This window comes from Schistocerca cancellata, chromosome 5, assembly GCF_023864275.1.
Source record: "Schistocerca cancellata isolate TAMUIC-IGC-003103 chromosome 5, iqSchCanc2.1, whole genome shotgun sequence".
In the NCBI taxonomy this organism is placed as follows: Eukaryota; Metazoa; Arthropoda; class Insecta; order Orthoptera; family Acrididae; genus Schistocerca; species Schistocerca cancellata.
This window is the reverse complement of record NC_064630.1, coordinates 397062026-397081659: the sequence shown is the minus strand read 5'-3', so window position 1 is coordinate 397081659 and position 19634 is coordinate 397062026. Positions and strand designations below refer to the sequence as shown.

At 41.4% G+C, this 19634-nt stretch overlaps 1 protein-coding gene across 1 annotated transcript in view; it reads left to right on the top strand.

Annotated features, from left to right (window-relative positions):
• LOC126187863 (DNA polymerase epsilon catalytic subunit 1) overlaps window positions 1–19634 on the top strand; it is a 332843-nt gene that overhangs the window by 100519 nt on the left and 212690 nt on the right. Inside the window, exons 12-14 of the mRNA XM_049929181.1 lie at window positions 3918–4066; window positions 4169–4406; window positions 16538–16740. Of these exons, the coding sequence (XP_049785138.1) occupies window positions 3918–4066; window positions 4169–4406; window positions 16538–16740 (590 nt within the window). The remainder of the gene's footprint in view (window positions 1–3917; window positions 4067–4168; window positions 4407–16537; window positions 16741–19634) is intronic.

The window sequence follows — 19634 nt, the reverse complement described above, 5'->3', positions numbered from 1 at the left end:
TGCCTTCCATAGTTCCCCCCATATCTAGGAGAATGGCGTCCCGCAGGGCTCTGTATTCATTGTATCTCTATTTTTAGTGGTCATTAACGGTATAGCAACAACTGTCGGGCCATCCGTTTCACCTTCTTTGTATGCAGTCGACTTCTGCATTTTGTAATGCTCCTCCAGCACTGGTGTTGCTGAGCGGCGCCTACAGGGAGCTGTCCTCAAGGCGCAGTCATGGGCTCTAGCCCACGGCTTCCAATTTTCAGCCGCGAAGTTGTGTGTCATGCACTTCTGTCCGTGTCATACTGTTCATCTGGAACCAGGACTTTACCTTAATGACGATCCACTCACCGTAGTGGAGACATCGATTCTTAGCACTGGTTTTCGATGCCTGATTGACATGGCTTCTTCACCTTCGTCAGCTGAAGTGGAAGTGCTGGCAGCACCTCAATGCCCTCCGCTGCCTGAGCAACACCAACTGGGGTGCTTATTGCTCTGAACTGCTGCAGCCCTACAGTGCCCTGCCTTGACTATGGGAGTCTGGTTTATGGTTCAGCGGCGCTCTCAGCGTTGTGTTTACTCAACCCAGTGCACCACTATGGTGTTCGACTGGCATTGGGAGCTTTTAGGATGAGTCCGGTGACCAGCATCCTGGTGGAGGCTGGTGTGCCTCCATTGAAGGTTATAAGTGAACAACTGCTTGCTACTTAAGTTGCACATATTCATAGTTTCTCCTGAGCATCCGATTTACTGTCGCCTTTTTTCACCCACTGCAGTTCATCTACCGCATCGGAGGCCCAGGTCAGGGCTTTCGATCTCTTCTGTGTGAAGTGGAGTCCTTGACTTTACCACCTACACTCGAGGTCCATTCACGCAAACCGCCATTGTGTACACCTAGGCTGAAGCTTTGCCTGGACCTTTCACGTGGTCCTAAGGACTCAGTTAACCACGCGGCTCTCCGGTGTCACTTTCGATTCTTGACATGTACCGGGACCATGAAGTGGTTTACACCAACGGCTCGATGGCGGATGGTCACCTTGGCTTCGCGTACGTTCATGGAGGACATATTGAACAGCACTCCTTGCCAGGTGTCTGCAGTGCCCTGGCAAGTCGTTTCTTCTCTCTACTGACTCCTTGAGCAGCTTACAAGCTATCGACCGGTGCTACCCCCACCATCCTTTGGTAGCGACCATCCATGAGTCCATCTACGGATCTATCTGGAACGGTCCAGTTGTTATGTGGTGTTTATGTGGACCCCAGACCACATTGCTTATGGAGATCAGCATCACCAGAACTGACCTGCGGTCATTATTGCGCCGCAAGGTTTTTAACCTTAGGGAGACGGAATGGCATAATCTCAATATGCACAACAAACTGCATGCCATTAAGGAGAGTACTTTGTCACGGTCCACGCGGCTCACCCCCCGTCGGAGGTTTGAGTCCTCCCTCAGGCATGGGTGTGTTTGTCGTCCTTAGTGTAAGTTAGTTTAAGTTAGATTAACTAACGTGTAAGCTTAGGGACCAATGACCTCAGCAGTTTGGTCCCACTAAAAAAATTGAAAGAAAAGGAGACTACAAATGTGTGGAAGTCCTCCATACAGGCCTCTCGCAGGGACTCTGTAGTTCCCTGCCAGTTCCGCATTGGCCATGCGTGGCTAACACATGTTTACCTCCTCCGTCACGAGGACTCACCTCGGTGTCATTGTGGCTCACATATGACTGTCGTCTTGTTGGACTGCCCACTTTTAGACACTCTGCGGTGGACTTTTAATGTTCCCAGCACCCTACCTTTGGTGTTGGGAAACAATGCCTCAACAGCAGATTTAGTTTTTAAGTTTTATTCGTGAGGGTTTTTTTTTTTTTTTCATACCATTTAGCCTTCTCTCCGAGGTTGCCACCCTCCCTCCATTTTAACTCTGTTGCACTCTCTTTGCATTTGTTTTTCTTGGTGGTTGTCTTTTCCCTACATGCGTTCATCTCGCCTTGTGTTTTTGGGGTGGACATTTTAATGTGTTGCAGAGTGGCTGGCTCATCCTCTTTTATTATTGTGATCAGCCAACCCACACCATCTGCTCTATGGTTTTAATACCTTCTTCTACTTTTCCTTGGGGTGTATGTTTTCCCCATTTTTTGTTCGTTCCGTTCGTTTCCTTTTTAGGTGTGGCTCCCAATTCCTTTTCCCCCTTTTACTTTCTGAAACTTTGGTTGTTTTTGTACCTTGAGCCTCACTTGCATCAGGAAAAATGAACTGACGACCATGTAGTTTGGTCTCTTTATACCCCAAACCAACCAACCAGACAACCATCAGCAATACCTCCACTTCAACAGCTGCCACCCATTCCATTACCAAGAAGTCCCTTCCGTATAGCCTAGCCACCTGTGCTGGTCGCACCTGTAGTGATGAGCAGCCCTTCTAGATATATACCAGGGGTCTCACTGAGGCCTTCACAGACCATAATTACCCTCCCAACCTCGTACAAAAACAGATCTGCCGAGCCTCATCTCTTTAGCCACCCACCACCTGCCAAAGTGGAGCACACTGGCCACAGAGGAGCATTCCCCTTGTGACTCAGCACCACCCAGGACTTGAGCAACTGAATCACATTCTCTGCCAGGGTTTTGACTACTTCTCGTTGTGCCCTAAAATGAGGAATGTCGTACCTGGTATCCTTCCCACTCCTCTCACCGTGGTATTCCATCCCCCATCCCTCCCCAGCCCCCGTCCCCAGCCCTCGCTCTCCATCTAGCCTCCCGACTGCACCTAGCTGCCCTACCCCTTCTCCATCTCGTCCCTGTCTGCTCCCACACTTTACTATCTCCACCCCTACCCTGCTATCCCTCCACCCTGCCCCAGCCTCTTCCTTACCCCCAATACCTGGTTGCCTCTCCCATCCTGCACTGATGCTCGCAGTCTGGCCACAGCAGCCAGAGACTGTGTGTGTGTGTGTGTGTGTGTGTGTGTGTGTGTGTGTGTGTGTGTGTGTGTGAGCTACTGTCCCTTTCATAAAAAGCAGATGTTGATGTTTCAAAAGAAGAGTTCTGTGATGCATATTCTTCAGTTATTAATTTCTATAGTTTGCCATCACAAGACACTCAAACTTGATGACACTGCCAGAAAATCAATAGATATTGTTTCTTCTATTGTTCCCTGAATACAAGAATGTTTAATACTATTAAACACAACATCTGTTACAACAAACATGAGCAAGAGTTAACTCAAAATCAGTTTATATTATCTGAGAGCTTACTTATAAACTGAAGAGAGAAGTTAGTGATTATCTTGACTGATTCATAGAAACTTATATGATATATTTCATAAGACATGAAACACTAACACAACTCATCGAATAGCGGAAGTGTTGAGCCATCGACAGGCACACACAAAAGAGAAAGAAAACTTGCTGGCTTTCGGAATAAATCTTTTGTCGAGCTAGAGTGCAAATACTCACAAAGGCGCAAGGCCCGACCCCCCACTCCCACCCACCCACCCACCCACACCCACACACACACACACACACACACACACACACACACACACACACACACGTCTGTGTCCCTACTGTGTGTGCGTGTGCGTGTATGTGTGTGCACGCGCGCTCTTTAATTTGACAGAGGATTTATTCCAAAAGATAACAAGTTTTCTATCTCTTTTGTATATGCTTGACTCGATGATTCTGCTATTTGATGAGTGGTTTCCTTTACTCCTAAGTAAGAATTTCCTGCAAGAATTTTCCATACGAATTATAATGTTTCTTAGGAATTCTGGTATTTGGCTGGAATAATTATTAAATTATATTTAGACTGTGTTCATAAACTTCAATAGTGCAACTTAATGATTTTCAAATACATTAATTTATGCACCAATTGCTATATATTTTATTTCCAGAGTGCTTGTAAAATAATTATAAATCGATGCTTGTAACGATTTTCAGGTCGCAAAAAAACAAGTTTCTGAAGCTGTAGCCAAAGGAGATGCTGCTGAAATTAAGTCTGCGAAAAACAGAGAGGTGCTGTATGATTCTCTGCAGCTGGCTCACAAGTGTATTCTCAATTCTTTCTATGGTTATGTAATGAGAAGAGGGTGAGTTTATTGCTCATATTTCTCTGTCATATTTCCATTTAGACTCTTTGAATCTAAGTAGATAGTTTTCAAGTACATGCTACATGAAACTTTATATTTTAGAGCCCGCTGGCACAGCATGGAAATGGCTGGTATAGTATGCTACACAGGAGCGGCAATTATAACAAAGGCTCGTGAAATCATAGAACAAGTTGGGCGACCGCTTGAACTTGATACAGATGGTATCTGGTGTATACTGCCAGAGTCCTTTCCAGAAAATTATGTTATTGAGAGTACACACCCAAAGAAGTCTAAAGTGACTATTTCGTATACAAATGCCGTTCTGAATGCAATGGTTAAGGTTGGTTATCTGTTACATTATTTTGTAAGCTTAAGTTTGCAAAGTTAAATAATCATAGTTGTTGCCATGTACTGTTATTGATTGTACTTTAGACTCTAATATAGCCTGTGGCAGTAGAAGATAACTGCACAAATGGAACCAGGGTTTATTGAAACACAAATGGAAAATGTACAACTGGTGTAGAGAGAAATCAAAATAGATACATGCAAAAGACTCATCTGTACAAGAGTTATTTCATTGTGCTACATGTGCATCTTTTAATATGTGACTGAATCATTGTTATCATGGTTTTCAGTATTTAATGTAATGTCTTGCCTTTGGAGAAATTTAACAAGTTTGTCCGCATTCTTTTTGATACTGTACGTGTCTGCATCCATCCCCCTGTTTTGTGGTTATAATTTTATCTTTGGGTCATTCCGTCTCGAGTCCCCTAGTTCTGCAACATTTTCCTGCTCAATCATCAAATATTTTGATGAAATTTTATGTGAAAATTCACACGTCATCAAGCAATACTGGCTGAGAGATAGCAACTTTTTTTTCCTCCTTGCCTGACTTTGTGCAGAGTGAGCGTGAATTTCTGACAGTTTTGAGCAGTTACATATTGGGCAATATAATGTTGAAAGTCATGAAATGTGGCTATTTTGTACATCTTTATGCATTCTCTTAAGAAAAATAACAAAAAGAATTTTATGAGCTCTATTCAGCCAGAAAATTTTAGCCAAATTCTTCTGTAAAAATCGACGGCTGGAAAAATTTCATAATTTATCTTCTTATACCTTAGGAATAATCAAACAATGGAAAATCCAGGATGGATGGAATATACACCCGGCCTCATGGCTCCTATCCCTGTTATAGACCTAGATCCAAGACCTGTCCCATCCAACCGCCAACCACCAGCTACTCCTGTCCGTCACAAGCATCACCTGTCCCATCAAAGACAAGGCTACCTGTGAAACCAGTTCTGTGATCTACAAGCTAATCTGCAACCACCATGCTGCATTCTACAGGGGCATGACAACCAAAAGATGTCTGTCCGCATGTGGTCGTGAAACAGATGGACCACCCCATTGCTGAGCATGCCGTACAATATGACGTTCTTCATTTCAGTGACCATTTCACAGCCTGTGCCATCTGGATCCTTCCCACAAACACCAGCTATTTTGAATTGTGCAGGAGGAAATGCTCCCTGCAGTATATCCTATGTTTCTGTAACTGTCCTGGCCTCAATCTTCTTTAGTCGTTGTCCTTACTCGTCTAACGCACCCCTGCTCTTATTCCAGCACTACACAGCCTTGTATTTCACCAACACACCCACAGTCTTTTTACTTCTTTCCTTTTCTGCTACCACCCCCTCCCCCTCTCCCCCACCGTCTAACCTCCCGACTGTCCCTAACTGCCCTTCCCTCTCTCCACCACGTCCGTCTCTGTATGCTGCCACAAGCAACACTTTACTGTCCCTCACCCCTCCCCCTCACTGCCCCTGCCTCCTCGTTACCCCACCGCCCAGTTGTTCGTCCCATCATGCACTGCTGCTCACAGTCTAGCCTCAGCAGCTTGAGACTGATCGTATGTGTGAGTTGCGTTTGCGTGTGTGTGTGTGTGTGTGTGTGTGTGTGTGTGTGTGTGTTTTGTCTTTTTCCAATGAAGGCCTTGTTGGCCAAAAGCTTACTTTCTGACAGCCTTTTTGTTGTGCCTATCTGCGACTCAGCATCTCTATATGGTGAGTAGCAACTGCCCTTTTCATATGTCATAGGAACTAAAGATATCACGAATGTGAAACTTCCCATGTAGTAACCTGACACAAGGTTCTCAAATACAAACATTGTTCCATAAAACTTTGCAAACTGGGTTCATTAGAAATAGAAAGACAGTGGTTTTAAACATGAAAAAAAGTGTACATGATTATCCAACATGGGCTAACAATGCTGGATAATTTGAATCAAAGTTGGCTGTGAAAATCGTGGCACCAAAAAATTTAAACTTCAGATTCTTATATATCATTGAGTTCCACAAGGATGTGGAATACAAAATTTCATTCACCTGTTATTTTTCCAGTAGTCTACAAATTCATCGATAGGATGGCAATTTTTGTGAAAATGTAAAACTATGGTATATTTGACACTTCTTTTACAAATACCATTTTCTATTAAAGCTTCAAAACCAGTCTCACTCAAAGGTACGTATTTTAAGCTCCACAGAACAGTGAGTTTAATTTCGAATACGAGCTAACAATGCCATATAAACTATGTCAAAGTATCCAGAAAAATCATCTGTGAATAGAGTTTTATCTTTGGCTTCTTATATCTGATTGCTTAAATGCATGGTAAACATGCAACTTTGGAGACAACTTAGCAACATAAGGTTTTCCAGTTTGAAATGTCATTCACATACTGCTTTCCAAATTTCTACAAAATCAGTTCAGACATGATTTTCATAAAAATTACACAAATAGATCCATTCAATTTTCTTTTAGAAAATCTGTTTTGCGTAATTGATTTCAAACTAATCACAGTTAGAAAGAGTATGTTTTGGAGCGTTTAAAAAAATCACATTCAATTTTCCAATATGGGCTAACAATATGTGAAAATGACGGACAGATTTGGAGGAATGTACCGTGGGAACATTTCAACACTCTGTTGACTGCATTTTCTTGCATGTACTTCTTATTTGTGTATTGACAAATAGTATCTCACTATGTTGCATCGATCCATCCTCTGTGTTTCTTAAATATCATCATCTGGCCTGCAGTATCAATTTCCAAAAAATAAACTGCAGCAAGTGGCTCAAAAATTTCAAAAAATGGGAACTGCAATGTTAAGTTTAAAATCAAAATACACTCCTGGAAATGGAAAAAAGAACACATTGACACCGGTGTGTCAGACCCACCATACTTGCTCCGGACACTGCGAGAGGGCTGTACAAGCAATGATCACATGCACGGCACAGCGGACACACCAGGAACCGCGGTGTTGGCTGTCGAATGGCGCTAGCTGCGCAGCATTTGTGCACCGCCGCCGTCAGTGTCAGCCAGTTTGCCATGGCATACGGAGCTCCATCGCAGTCTTTAACACTGGTAGCATGCCGCGACAGCGTGGACATGAACCGTATGTGCAGTTGACGGACTTTGAGCGAGGGCGTATAGTGGGCATGCGGGAGGCCGGGTGGACGTACCGCCGAATTGCTCAACACGTGGGGCGTGAGGTCTCCACAGTACATCGATGTTGTCGCCAGTGGTCGGCGGAAGGTGCACGTGCCCGTCGACCTGGGACCGGACCGCAGCGACGCACGGATGCACGCCAAGACCGTAGGATCCTACGCAGTGCCGTAGGGGACCGCACCGCCACTTCCCAGCAAATTAGGGACACTGTTGCTCCTGGGGTATCGGCGAGGACCATTCGCAACCGTCTCCATGAAGCTGGGCTACGGTCCCGCACACCATTAGGCCGTCTTCCGCTCACGCCCCAACATCGTGCAGCCCGCCTCCAGTGGAGTCGCGACAGGCGTGAATGGAGGGACGAATGGAGACGTGTCGTCTTTAGCGATGAGAGTCGCTTCTGCCTTGGTGCCAATGATGGTCGTATGCGTGTTTGGCGCCGTGCAGGTGAGCGCCACAATCAGGACTGCATACGACCGAGGCACACAGGGCCAACACCCGGCATCATGGTGTGGGGAGCGATCTCCTACACTGGCCGTACACCACTGGTGATCGTCGAGGGGACACTGAATAGTGCACGGTACATCCAAACCGTCATCGAACCCATCGTTCTACCATTCCTAGACCGGCAAGGGAACTTGCTGTTCCAACAGGACAATGCACGTCCGCATGTATCCCGTGCCACCCAATGTGCTCTAGAAGGTGTAAGTCAACTACCCTGGCCAGCAAGATCTCCGGATCTGTCCCCCATTGAGCATGTTTGGGACTGGATGAAGCGTCGTGTCACGCGGTCTGCACGTCCAGCACGAACGCTGGTCCAACTGAGGCGCCAGGTGGAAATGGCATGGCAAGCCGTTCCACAGGACTACATCCAGCATCTCTACGATCGTCTCCATGGGAGAATAGCAGCCTGCATTGCTGCGAAAGGTGGATATACACTGTACTAGTGCCGACATTGTGCATGCTCTGTTGCCTGTGTCTATGTGCCTGTGGTTCTGTCAGTGTGATCATGTGATGTATCTGACCCCAGGAATGTGTCAATAAAGTTTCCCCTTCCTGGGACAATGAATTCACGGTGTTCTTATTTCAATTTCCAGGCGTGTAGATATTACTTTTTGCTTGCCGCCTGTGTGAGATACTCCTACTGATTTGAGAATAGAGGTAGGGTACTTAGCAAATGGCTGTGTAAGCAGACAGGTACCACCACAATGCTTTTTAACCCAAATTAAGAAACCAAATTACAGACTTGTGAACCTGGATGAAGAATCCACCATTGGCTGGTATTGCACAGCTATTGGGTGTGATCCCTACTGCAATGGGATTGTTGGTTCATGTTCTTGAAACGTTAGTGACAATGTCATTATGGACCAGCCCACTATATAAGATATTACTTGGCAATGTAAACGTAAAAACAACTTGCAACAAAACACAGACAACAGGTAGCTGCAATGTAGTCTGTTGCCACGGTACATTGCCTCAAATTTGTCTGTTATTTTCAGACATTTGAGAATTGAACGTGGTATTCTGGATGCTTGAGAACATGCTCTTTACAATTGTGATTAGTGTGGAATCAGTTACGGAAAACTGATTTTCTAAAATTAGAGTGTATTTGCACTATTTTTGCAATTTTTACAAACATCTAGTTTTAACTGATTTTGTAGAAATTTGAAAAGCAGTATGTGAATGATGTTTTGTACTGGAAAACCTTATGTTGCCAAATTGTTGTCTCCAAACTTTCATGTCTACCATGCATTTAATCCACAAGATAAAAGAAGCCAAAGGTAAAACTCTATTTGCAGTACAATTTTTCTGGATACTTTGCCACAGTTTATGTAGCATCGTTAGCCATGTTGGAAATTAAACCCACTGTTCTGGGGAGTTTAAAACATGTTGTTTTCAGTGAGACTGGTTTTGAAGCTTTAAAAGAAAACGGTATTTGTAAAAGAAGTGTCGAATATATCCTATTTTCATCTTTTTACAAGCATCTTCATCTTACTGACAAATTTGTGAACTATTGGAAAATTGTACATGAATGATCTTTTGTATACAACACCTTTATGTTACCAAGCTATTGGTATTAAGTTTCATGTTCAGCACGCGTTTTCTCTACAAGATATAAGAATCCGAAGTTTACATTTTTTTATGCCAACATTATTACACCCACCTTTGATTTAAATTAACTAGGAGTGTTAGCCTGCATTGGAAAATCAAGTACACATTTTTTGCAGTTGAAAGCATGGTCTTCCTAATGACCCCAGCTTGTAAAGTTTTATAGAACTCAGTTTTTTTCTTTTTTTTTTTTCTTTCTTTTCAAAAATGAGTAAAAAAATAGGGCATTTTTGACCATTGTACAGAATCTTCAACTTTGCACTTCATTTATTCAGTATTGGAAAGTGCTACATAAACGAAACTTTATGTTTGAGAACCTTGTGTTGGTAGGCTACTATATGGCACATTTCATGTTCATTCTCTCCATTATTTTTCTTAAGAGAACGCATATAGTTCTGCAAGATGGCTAAATTTCCTGTCTTTCAACAAAATATTGCTTAATATATAACAGCTCAAAGTCACGGGAAATGTTCATCGGGAACTTCTTTTGCTTGTCATTGTTATTTCCTCTCAACCTGTCTTGTAATAGTCATTCTATTTTGTTATACTTCCCTTCGTTCAGAGTCTGTCTAGTGCTTTAAAAAATATTCTCAATCCTGTCTACCTCTGAATGGGTGACTTTCCGAAACTGTATGTTTTTTGTGGTATTATATAATTAAGTCATTCATCCACCCACACATTGTGTTTTGTAAATATTTGTAAGGAGAGTCTTCAGGGATGTGGAGTGAGTCAGTCTATACACAACACAAATGACTAATGATAGCAATTCCTTCTCAGTTATTTTGTATGAATGCTAGGGGAATAGTAACCACTTTTGGAAAAACACTACTCTTCCTCTTACTCTACTCGGCTGTTTCTTCTTCTTCTTCTTCTTCTTCTCTCTCTCTCTCTCTCTCTCTCTCTCTCTCTCTCTCTCTCTCTCTCTCTCTCTCTTTAACAATACTCCATACTAACCTCTGTAGATGTCTCTGTACTACAAGGCAAAAAACAGCTTGTTTAATTGGAACATTAGAGTCCACCAGAATTTATATCCTTAAGTTCAATATATTCTGATAAATTACAGAAGTGAATCGCCTTTTCCTGCTTTCTCTTATGCCTCTGTCCCATATTGGTGCAGATTTGACACAATTATTAACAGGCATGGCTTGTTGAATTTAAGGGGTGGTTGGATGCCCTTCCTGTCGTCGCTCAGTTACCCCCAGGATGGAATGAGTGTACTCCGACTATCTGCAAGTAGTGTTATGTGTGTGAAAGTTTTCTAAATATTTGTGAATCGTGTAACTGAAGCAGGACTTAGGCACCAGCCCCGAATTCACCTTTTGGGATGTGGGGAAACTGCAAAAATCCACAACCAAGCTCGCCAGCACATCAACCCTCGTCATAATCTGTTGGACAGATTCGATCTGGGGCACTGCTCCTCCCCATCCTGGAGGTGGCACCTTAATATGCGTGACTCTCAGGGTGGTAAACTACAGGAGTGAATATTTGGAGTTTTCTGGTTTCGTGCTTGATATTTCGGCAACCTCTTGCAGACTTTTCCACCATATATAAAACACCATTCTAAACCACATACAGTGGCACTAGCCTATATGTAAACTTTTTTTTTTTTTTTTTTTTTTAATTTCTAGTATTGTGGTTTGGAATTTTCACAGTTTAATCTAAATTCACTTTTATTATTAACTGCAAATAACATTATGGAATAAACTGTAAGGATACTGAGGTGCCTGGAGAGGCTTCTGGAAGATGTTCAGTTATCTACTGTACATAATAGTATTACTACACATTCCTGAAGACCATATTTGTCTTGACCTTAGCTTCATTGTCTCAGAAGATTATATCATAGGACAGTACTGAAAGAAACACAGTGAGATAGATTTATAGGTGCAAAGCAGGCATAATTAAGCTTCTTATACCGCACGTTCGATAATGTTATTTGCAGTAAATAATAAGAGGGTATTTAGAGTGAACTGTGAAATTCAGAACCATGATATTAGAAATGAAAATTTTCATATGGGCTATGTGCCATTGCCTGTGGCTTAGAACAAGGGTGATCAACCTGCAGCTCACATGCATCCCAAAGCAAGAACCTTCCCCCCACCCCCCCACCCCCCCACCCCCCAGCCCCCCAGGCGGTTATTGTTAATAGTTAAGTATATTGCATGCGGCGCAAAAATACTCGCTTCTTTCAAAGTAGCCCAGGTAAGCTAAAATGTTGACCACTCCTAGTTACGAACTAAGTTTTATACCCTGGTGCAAAAGTCTACAACAGCTTGTCGAAAGGTATGAGGGTGGTTTGAAAAGTTCTCAGAACGGAATAGAAAAAAGTACTTACATCACTGAAATTTTTTTATTTTTAATTTTTGAATGTAGTCCCCTTGTAGATTAATGCACTTGGTCCAACAATGTTCCAGTGCCTTGATCCTGTATCGAAAATGAGTTTCCTCCAGGCCTGCAAAAGTAGTTGTCAACTCCAGCTATCAGTTTTTTGTTTGAAGTGAATCTTCATCCAACAGGAAAAATTTTCAGTTTTGGGAAGAGATGGAAGTCTGATGGAGCCTCATGAGATGAATGAGGCGGGTGTGGCAACAATTCATACCTTAGTTCGTGTAATTTCGCCATGGCAATGGCACATGTTTGCAGGCACACATTGTCGCAGCACCCATCTTTCAGATAATTTTTTGATTTCTAATTATTTAATTAAAATGTGATATACCCTTTCAGATGACATCTGGCAAGCGAGAGCAATTTCACACACTTTCAATCTGCGATCCTCCATGACCGCATTGTGCACTTTTGCAATGACTTCTGGAGTAGTGACACATCTTTGCCGACCAATGTGCGGATTATCATCCAAACTCTCCCGACCAAATTTAAATTCATTTGTCCACAGTTGAATATGAAGGAGTAGTCCCCCACAGTGAAGTCTGGTTTCATACCTTTCTTTATGAAGTTCTTAATCACTGCTCAAATTTAGATTCCCCCCCCCCCCCAATCTTCACAAATCACTACACAGGAACAACAACAGAGCCACGTCACCACCACAGCTCTCTTCCAACAGCACTGACATGGCACGTGTTTACAGGCAGTCCAATGACTATCACATGAACAACTTGTTGCACTAGCACTGACCTCATGACAATTCTGAGAACTTTTGAAACCACCCTCATATCATGCAGGAAATCTGAAATTGCCAAATACTGCCTGTGCCATGTCTTGTCTATTATTCATCTGGAAGCATGGGAACTTCACACTTGATGGTTCATCTAGTGTGGTTGTTTGCTGTGAACTTTGTAAACTTGTTCCATTATTCTTCTTACTGTGTCTGGTATAGAGGTGTTTGGGAGGCCTGATCAGTACAGCAGTGGACCAAGCGTATTTAACATTCCTCCATTCTAAATTCTGATTTTTTCACATGATGTCTTTTGTTAATACTACCATCTATTTTCTAATAGTAAAATGTAACTCTGTCCATGCATGGAGAATGCTCTTAAGGCAATAACAGTTTAGTTTCCCTAATAGATTTTTATGAGTTACACATCAGAGGCTTTGGAAAAAGTCACAGAAAAGTCAGTGATACTTTTTTGTTGTAGAGAATCATTTAAAGAAGCCAAACCAGGCTGTCTTTAAGAGGTTATTGTCAGAAACATGTTTCTGTATTACTGTATTTACCCAATTATAAGACAAGGTTTTTTTCTCAGATTTGTCATTGAGAAAATACAGGGTTGTCTTTTCTTCACAGATTAAACTGATGCTAGAATGAGATTTTCACTCTGCAGCGGGGTGTCTGATATGAAACTTCTTGGCAGATTAAAACTATGTGCAGGACCGAGATTCAAACTCGGGACCTTTGCCTTCCGCGGGCAAGTACTCTACCGTCAGAGCTACCCAAACATGACTCACGCCCCATCCTCACAGCATTTCTTCTGGCCGTATCTTGTCTCCTACCTTCCTTTAAGTCTCCTACCTTGTCTCCTACCATCCTTAAGCTTTTTAAGTAAAAATAACATTCAACAGCGGAAATGTTGTCCTTCAAAAACTATTGCTGCTGATGTTAACATTTTTATGTTGTTTAATAGAGTATATATTAGGTCATCTTACAATTACAGATGAAACTTTCGCTATTGAAGTCACAAGCAGATTTATTTTGAAGAATTTGGAAGGCCAGGGTTGGGCAAACAGTACTCATGTTTGAACAGGTTCATGATCTCTTGATACGTCAGTGCCCTTCTGACATGTCAATGCCCTTGACACAGTATCAATGTTGCTCCAACAATCACATGGCATTTAACTCATGTGGCGCTAATACAAGGAATATCCGAGAAAATAGTCACTACAACAGTGTATTGCTCTGCTTAAAATCTGACAATTTTGTGAAACTTTGGAGGAAACAGCACTAAATTCTGTCATCTTACCAACTCTTGTTATGTTTGGACAGATTTGCAATAAAAGTTCTCATACATGTATGGATACCGTGCTTTTTAAGTAAAAATAACATACAACCGTGGAAATGTTGTCCTTCAAAAAACATTACTTGATCCTGAACCAGATCAATATTTTGTTTGATTATGAGACACTGTAATGATTTACTAAGTGGGTTGCAAATGAGAAATTTGCTCGTTGTCTCATATTAGAATACTGAGTAAAAACATTACCAGCTTTTAATCAGCTTTAGAACATGATAGCGTCATTCAAATGAGATGAGAAGGAAAATTAATCCAGAATGAAATGTCAAAGAAATGAAATAAATCATATTAAACTGACTGCAATTGCTATCGCAAAAATAAATTACAGCGATAAGAACCATCGTGGAGATAGTACCAACAGATGTCAGTATATTGTGGGATAAGTTGCAGTTCAAGAAGTGGACTGAATCGTGATTCCAATCTTGTATTTATGTATTAGCTGTTGTTGTTACCTATGACTTGTCCCGTAGAAGATATTGCTGCCTGTGTTTCACAGTTGCTCAAGCACGGGACTCAAGAAACCTTATGAAAAAAGGGGGTCGTCTTATAATCAGGTCATCTTATACTTGGATTAATATGGTTTATTATAACTCACCTTCTCATAATTTTTTGAGAACTCAAGAAGGAAGGAGATTAGTCTGTAATTAGACCTCACTTGCTTGTCTCTTCTATTGTTAATATGTGTTACTACAACACAATTAAGTCCCTTGGGAAATATATCTTGCCACCAGAATGATTTTTCACTCAGAAGTAGAATGTGTGCTGATCTGAAACCTCCTGGCCAATAAAAACTGTGTGTGAGACTGGGACTTGCACCTGGAACCTTTGCGTTTTGCTGACAAATGTTCTGCCAGCTAAGCTTGACTTGTTCTGACTGCTTTACTTCCACTGGTTCCTCCCTCCTACATTCCATACTTTATGAAGTTGTCCTGCATACCTAATGGGACTGGCACTATTGACAGAATAGATGTTGCAGAGAAATGACTTAGCCACAACCTAGGGGATTGTTTCCCCCAAAGAGCGCTAGACTGGGACTCAACCTGAACCTAGAATGTGGGAGAACTACATTGAACTTTGGAAGGCAGGAGATGAGGTACTGGCAGAAGTAGAGCTTTGAGGGCGGGTCATGAGTCATTCTTGCATAGCTCATCCAAGAAAGCACTTGCCTGCGAAAAGCAAAGATCCAGTATTTGAGTCCTGGTCTGACACACAGTTTTAATCTGCCATATAGTTTCAAATTTCTGCCTTGTCTTTTCGACTTCCTAAAATAGTAAACCAAGTGGCGACAGGATCAAGTCAACACAAGATTTTAGTGCCTTGCTTGAAATACCATCATAACCAGTAATCAAATGATTTTTGTGATTAGGCAAACCTGATGGTTACTGATGGGGTATGCAATTCCTGTCCCTGTCTAAGTAAGTGCAGTGGATCTGCTTTTGATGGTCTTTCCTTTCTCCCTGTGTTTTCGGCAACTCTTAGGGAGGATACATCGAGTTCGATGGTCAGTGATTTTTATTTTTGTTGTCTGTCTCACTGCTACTGTTATAGGGGAGCTGCCTTACTGAGTCTATGTTTCATGCTTAGAAATGTTAAAAATTTCCTCTGATCACTAGACATTATTTATGTGTTCTTATGTTGTACTGAAACCATTGTGTTCTTTACCGAGCGAGGTGGCACAGTGGTCAGCACACTGGACTTGCATTTTGGAGGATGACGGTTCAAACCCATGTCCGGCCATAGTGATTTAGATTTTTCTGTGATTTCCATAAATCACTTCAGGCAAATGCAGGGATGGTTCCTTTGAAAGGGCACGGCCGACTTCCTTCTCCATCCTTTCCTATTCGGATGGGACCGGTGATCTCTCTGTTCAGTCCCCTCCCCCAAATCAATCCAACCCCCACCCCCAACCCTTTATGTTCTTTATACGTGCAGTGTACTGAAACTTCATTGCATAACCAGCTGTTGATTACACAATATCCAATGACTAAAAATATTTCTCTTCCTTAGCTTGCAGCCTCTGGATCACGGGGTCCTGGGTTTGATTCCCAGCCGGGTCACGGAGTTTCTCCGCCCAGAGACAGGGTGTTTGTGTTGTCCTCATCATTATTCAGGTAGTGAGTAGACTGGAAACGGAAAGATTGGAACATGTACGGACACTGATTAGCATAATGTTGAGTGCCCCACAAACCAACAAAAACATCATCATCATCATGCTTAGCTTGTTTACAGTATTTTATATGCATATCTTGAAAAACACACACACACACACACACACACACACACACACACACACACACACAGAGAGAATTGTGACTGACATCTTCATTTTGCAATTTAGCATTAGATTTGAAATTTTTGTACCTGAAAATGTAATGACAACTATGTGTTAATTTGTCTGTTTAAAGGATCATTTCACAAATGATGTTTACCATGAACTTGTTAATCGCGAGACACTGGAATACAAAATTCGGAGTGAAAATTCCATATTCTTTGAAGTTGATGGGCCATATTTGGCAATGGTCTTGCCTGCCTCAAAGGAGGAAGGAAAGAAACTTAAGAAGAGATATGCTGTTTTTAACTTGGATGGTTCACTGGCTGAGCTCAAAGGGTTTGTACATGTGCATTCATTTTTAAAGCTGTATATAGTTTTTATTTGAAATGTTAGGGTGTAAAAGATTAATACAGTAGCTAATAATATCTCTATCAATCCTAAAAGTGTTTAATGTGCTGAAGAGGTTCTGTTAGTGATATGCTCTGAAACAGAGGAAGCTGGAATTTTTCCATTTGCTCTTACAAGAAATATAATATTTTCCCCTAATTTCCATTTAAATCTACTCATACACATTGTGTATATATTTTATGTGCCCAAATCTATCCAAATATTATTCAGATCATATTCTGTGCAAACTTTTTATTCAGAGGATGGTACTTATAGACTTTAGAATAAAAATTCGCTTCAGTTGCCAGTAATTTTCTTAATTTGTTGCTTCACCAGTTTTGAAGCTTAAAACTTCACCTTCAAATGTCTCCAAATAATTATGATGACATAAATGTGTGGCAGTTGGGCCAATTAGTCATGGGGGACGGGGACACGTCTACATCAAACAAGTGCATGGGAGTATAGGATCAGCAACTACAGCTCCTACCTGGACAGCATGGCATGGATTTTGTGTCAGAGTATAGATTTGAAGGTGCTGATTACAGGACTGTATATCCTTTTTTAGAAACCATATTAATTGAAAGTAATGAGTAATTGAAAGTTTTATTACTGCACATAATGAGGATTCAACTAAGCTAATTGATAACTGTGGCGCTGGTGATGCCTATCAGTAGAATACTAGGAATTGATAAATTACAATAACATGTTATAACTTCCCTGAAACTAATCAACTTTTCATATAACTAATGTTGAAGTTTTCATCCACCCTAAACTGCAGGCTTTTGTGCCATTGTATCTACTTGGTTCCGAAGTTTGACTTATTGCTTTTGTTGCCATATCTTTCCTGGACTGAGTGACATCCTTCATTATGTAATTAGGCAGCTGTGCAGCGTAGATGTATAAAATCCTTCAGTAAACTTTTTTACTTTATTAACTAACTAACTGTTTTGCTTACCGAATTATTGTTTGAACATATAGCTTATCTACTGTTGTAAATTTTAACGTAGTGGTTTTATAAACAAATGTGTAGTCTCCAAAATACTTAAATATCGTCATGCCAATCTATAAGTACCTCTTCCATCCAGTAATCCTCAGTCCTTGTACCACTCTTAACAGCCCAACCTTCCCATTTCACCGATACTAATAAAATGTCTGTGGCTGAAAATAATGTGGTTTACATCACATAGTAAAGTCCCACGGAGCTAGCAAAAAGCAACATAGTGTATTATGAAGTCTGTCATCAGCATTCATACACATGGCTGAAGTCAGTGATCGTGTGATTTCGTATATTATATCTTTTGAATTTCTGTGATCAAAGTTCAGTTTGCAACTATCCATCAACCGTCCGAGGGTGGTTTGAAAAATTCTCAGAATCACCATGAGAGGTCAGTGCTAGTACGACAAATTGTTCAAGTGATATTCATTGGACTGTTGTCTGTAAATACGTGCCACAACAGTGCTCTTGGAAGAGAGCTGTGGCGGTCATGTGGTTCTGTTGTTCCTGTGTAGTGATTTGCAAAGGTGGAAAGAATCGAGGTTCAAGCAGTGATTAAATATTTCGTAAAGAAAGGTATGAAAGCAAAGGACATTCATGCCGATTTCCAGACATCACTGGGGGGGACTGTTCCTCCATATTCAACTGAGGACAAAGGAATTTAAATTTGGTCGGGAGAGCTTAGATGATGAGCTGCACATTGATCGGCCAAGATGTGTCACTACTCCAGAAATCATTGCAAAAGTGCACAACATGGTCATGGAGGATCGCCAATTGAAAGTGTGTAAAATTGCTCATGCTTGCTAGATGTCATCTGAAAGGCTATATCACATTTTAACTGAAGAATTAGAAATGAAATAATTATCTGCAAGATGGGTGCTCCGACTCTTGATGCGCACCCGCACACGTGCCGTTGTCACCGCAAAATTACTTGAACTAAGGTATAAATTATTGCCGTACCCACCTTATTCACCTGATACAGCTGTCAGACTTCAATCTCCTCCCAAAACAGAAAATTTTTCTTGGTGGACGAAGATTATCTTCAAACAAAGAATTTGTAGCTGGAGTTGACAACTATTTTGCAGGCCTGGAGGAAACTTATTTTTGAGATGGAATCAAGGCACTGGAACATCATTAGACCAAGTGCATTAATCTACAAGGAGACTAAGTTGAAAAATTTAAAAAGTTTCAGTAATGTAAGTACTTTTTTTTCTATTCTTTTCCGAGAACTTTTCAAACTACACTCATACAATGCTTCTAGATTACCGCCTATTTATATTATATTTTCTCCATGTTGATTACATACATGTCTGAGCAGTAACATCAGTGGTGCATCCACTAATTGTGTGATTTGATAACAGCTTTGAAATGGTTATCTGTCAGGTTTCATATGAGAAAGTATGTACCACTGTTATTTTAGTGGTTAGGATACTGTATAGCAGGTAGGGGGAGAGGGAATGTGAATTATTCACAGCTGACATAGTTATGCCAATGCACCTTTAGCCCACCAGAAATTGTAAGTCCAGAAACATGTGCAGGTATGGACGTGTGCACGTTAAGAAACGTTGTGGCAGTTGTGGAACATTGAATATTAATTCATTTGAGTTTTGGTGTATGGCTTGACATTTACCTTGTCTTCTCAACAATGTACAACAGTGCTGGCATGGCTGAGCTGGCTATTCTGTCTTCATGTTGACTTCTTCTCTGAAAAGGTGAATTTAAAAATGCAAGTCCTTGTCACATCGGGATCTGGAGAGTAAGATGTAGCTTGATAAGAGAATTAAAACTTGCAACTTCCTCATGTTATAAGTTTTAATTGACACAATATTGGGAGAGTGTAAATACATAC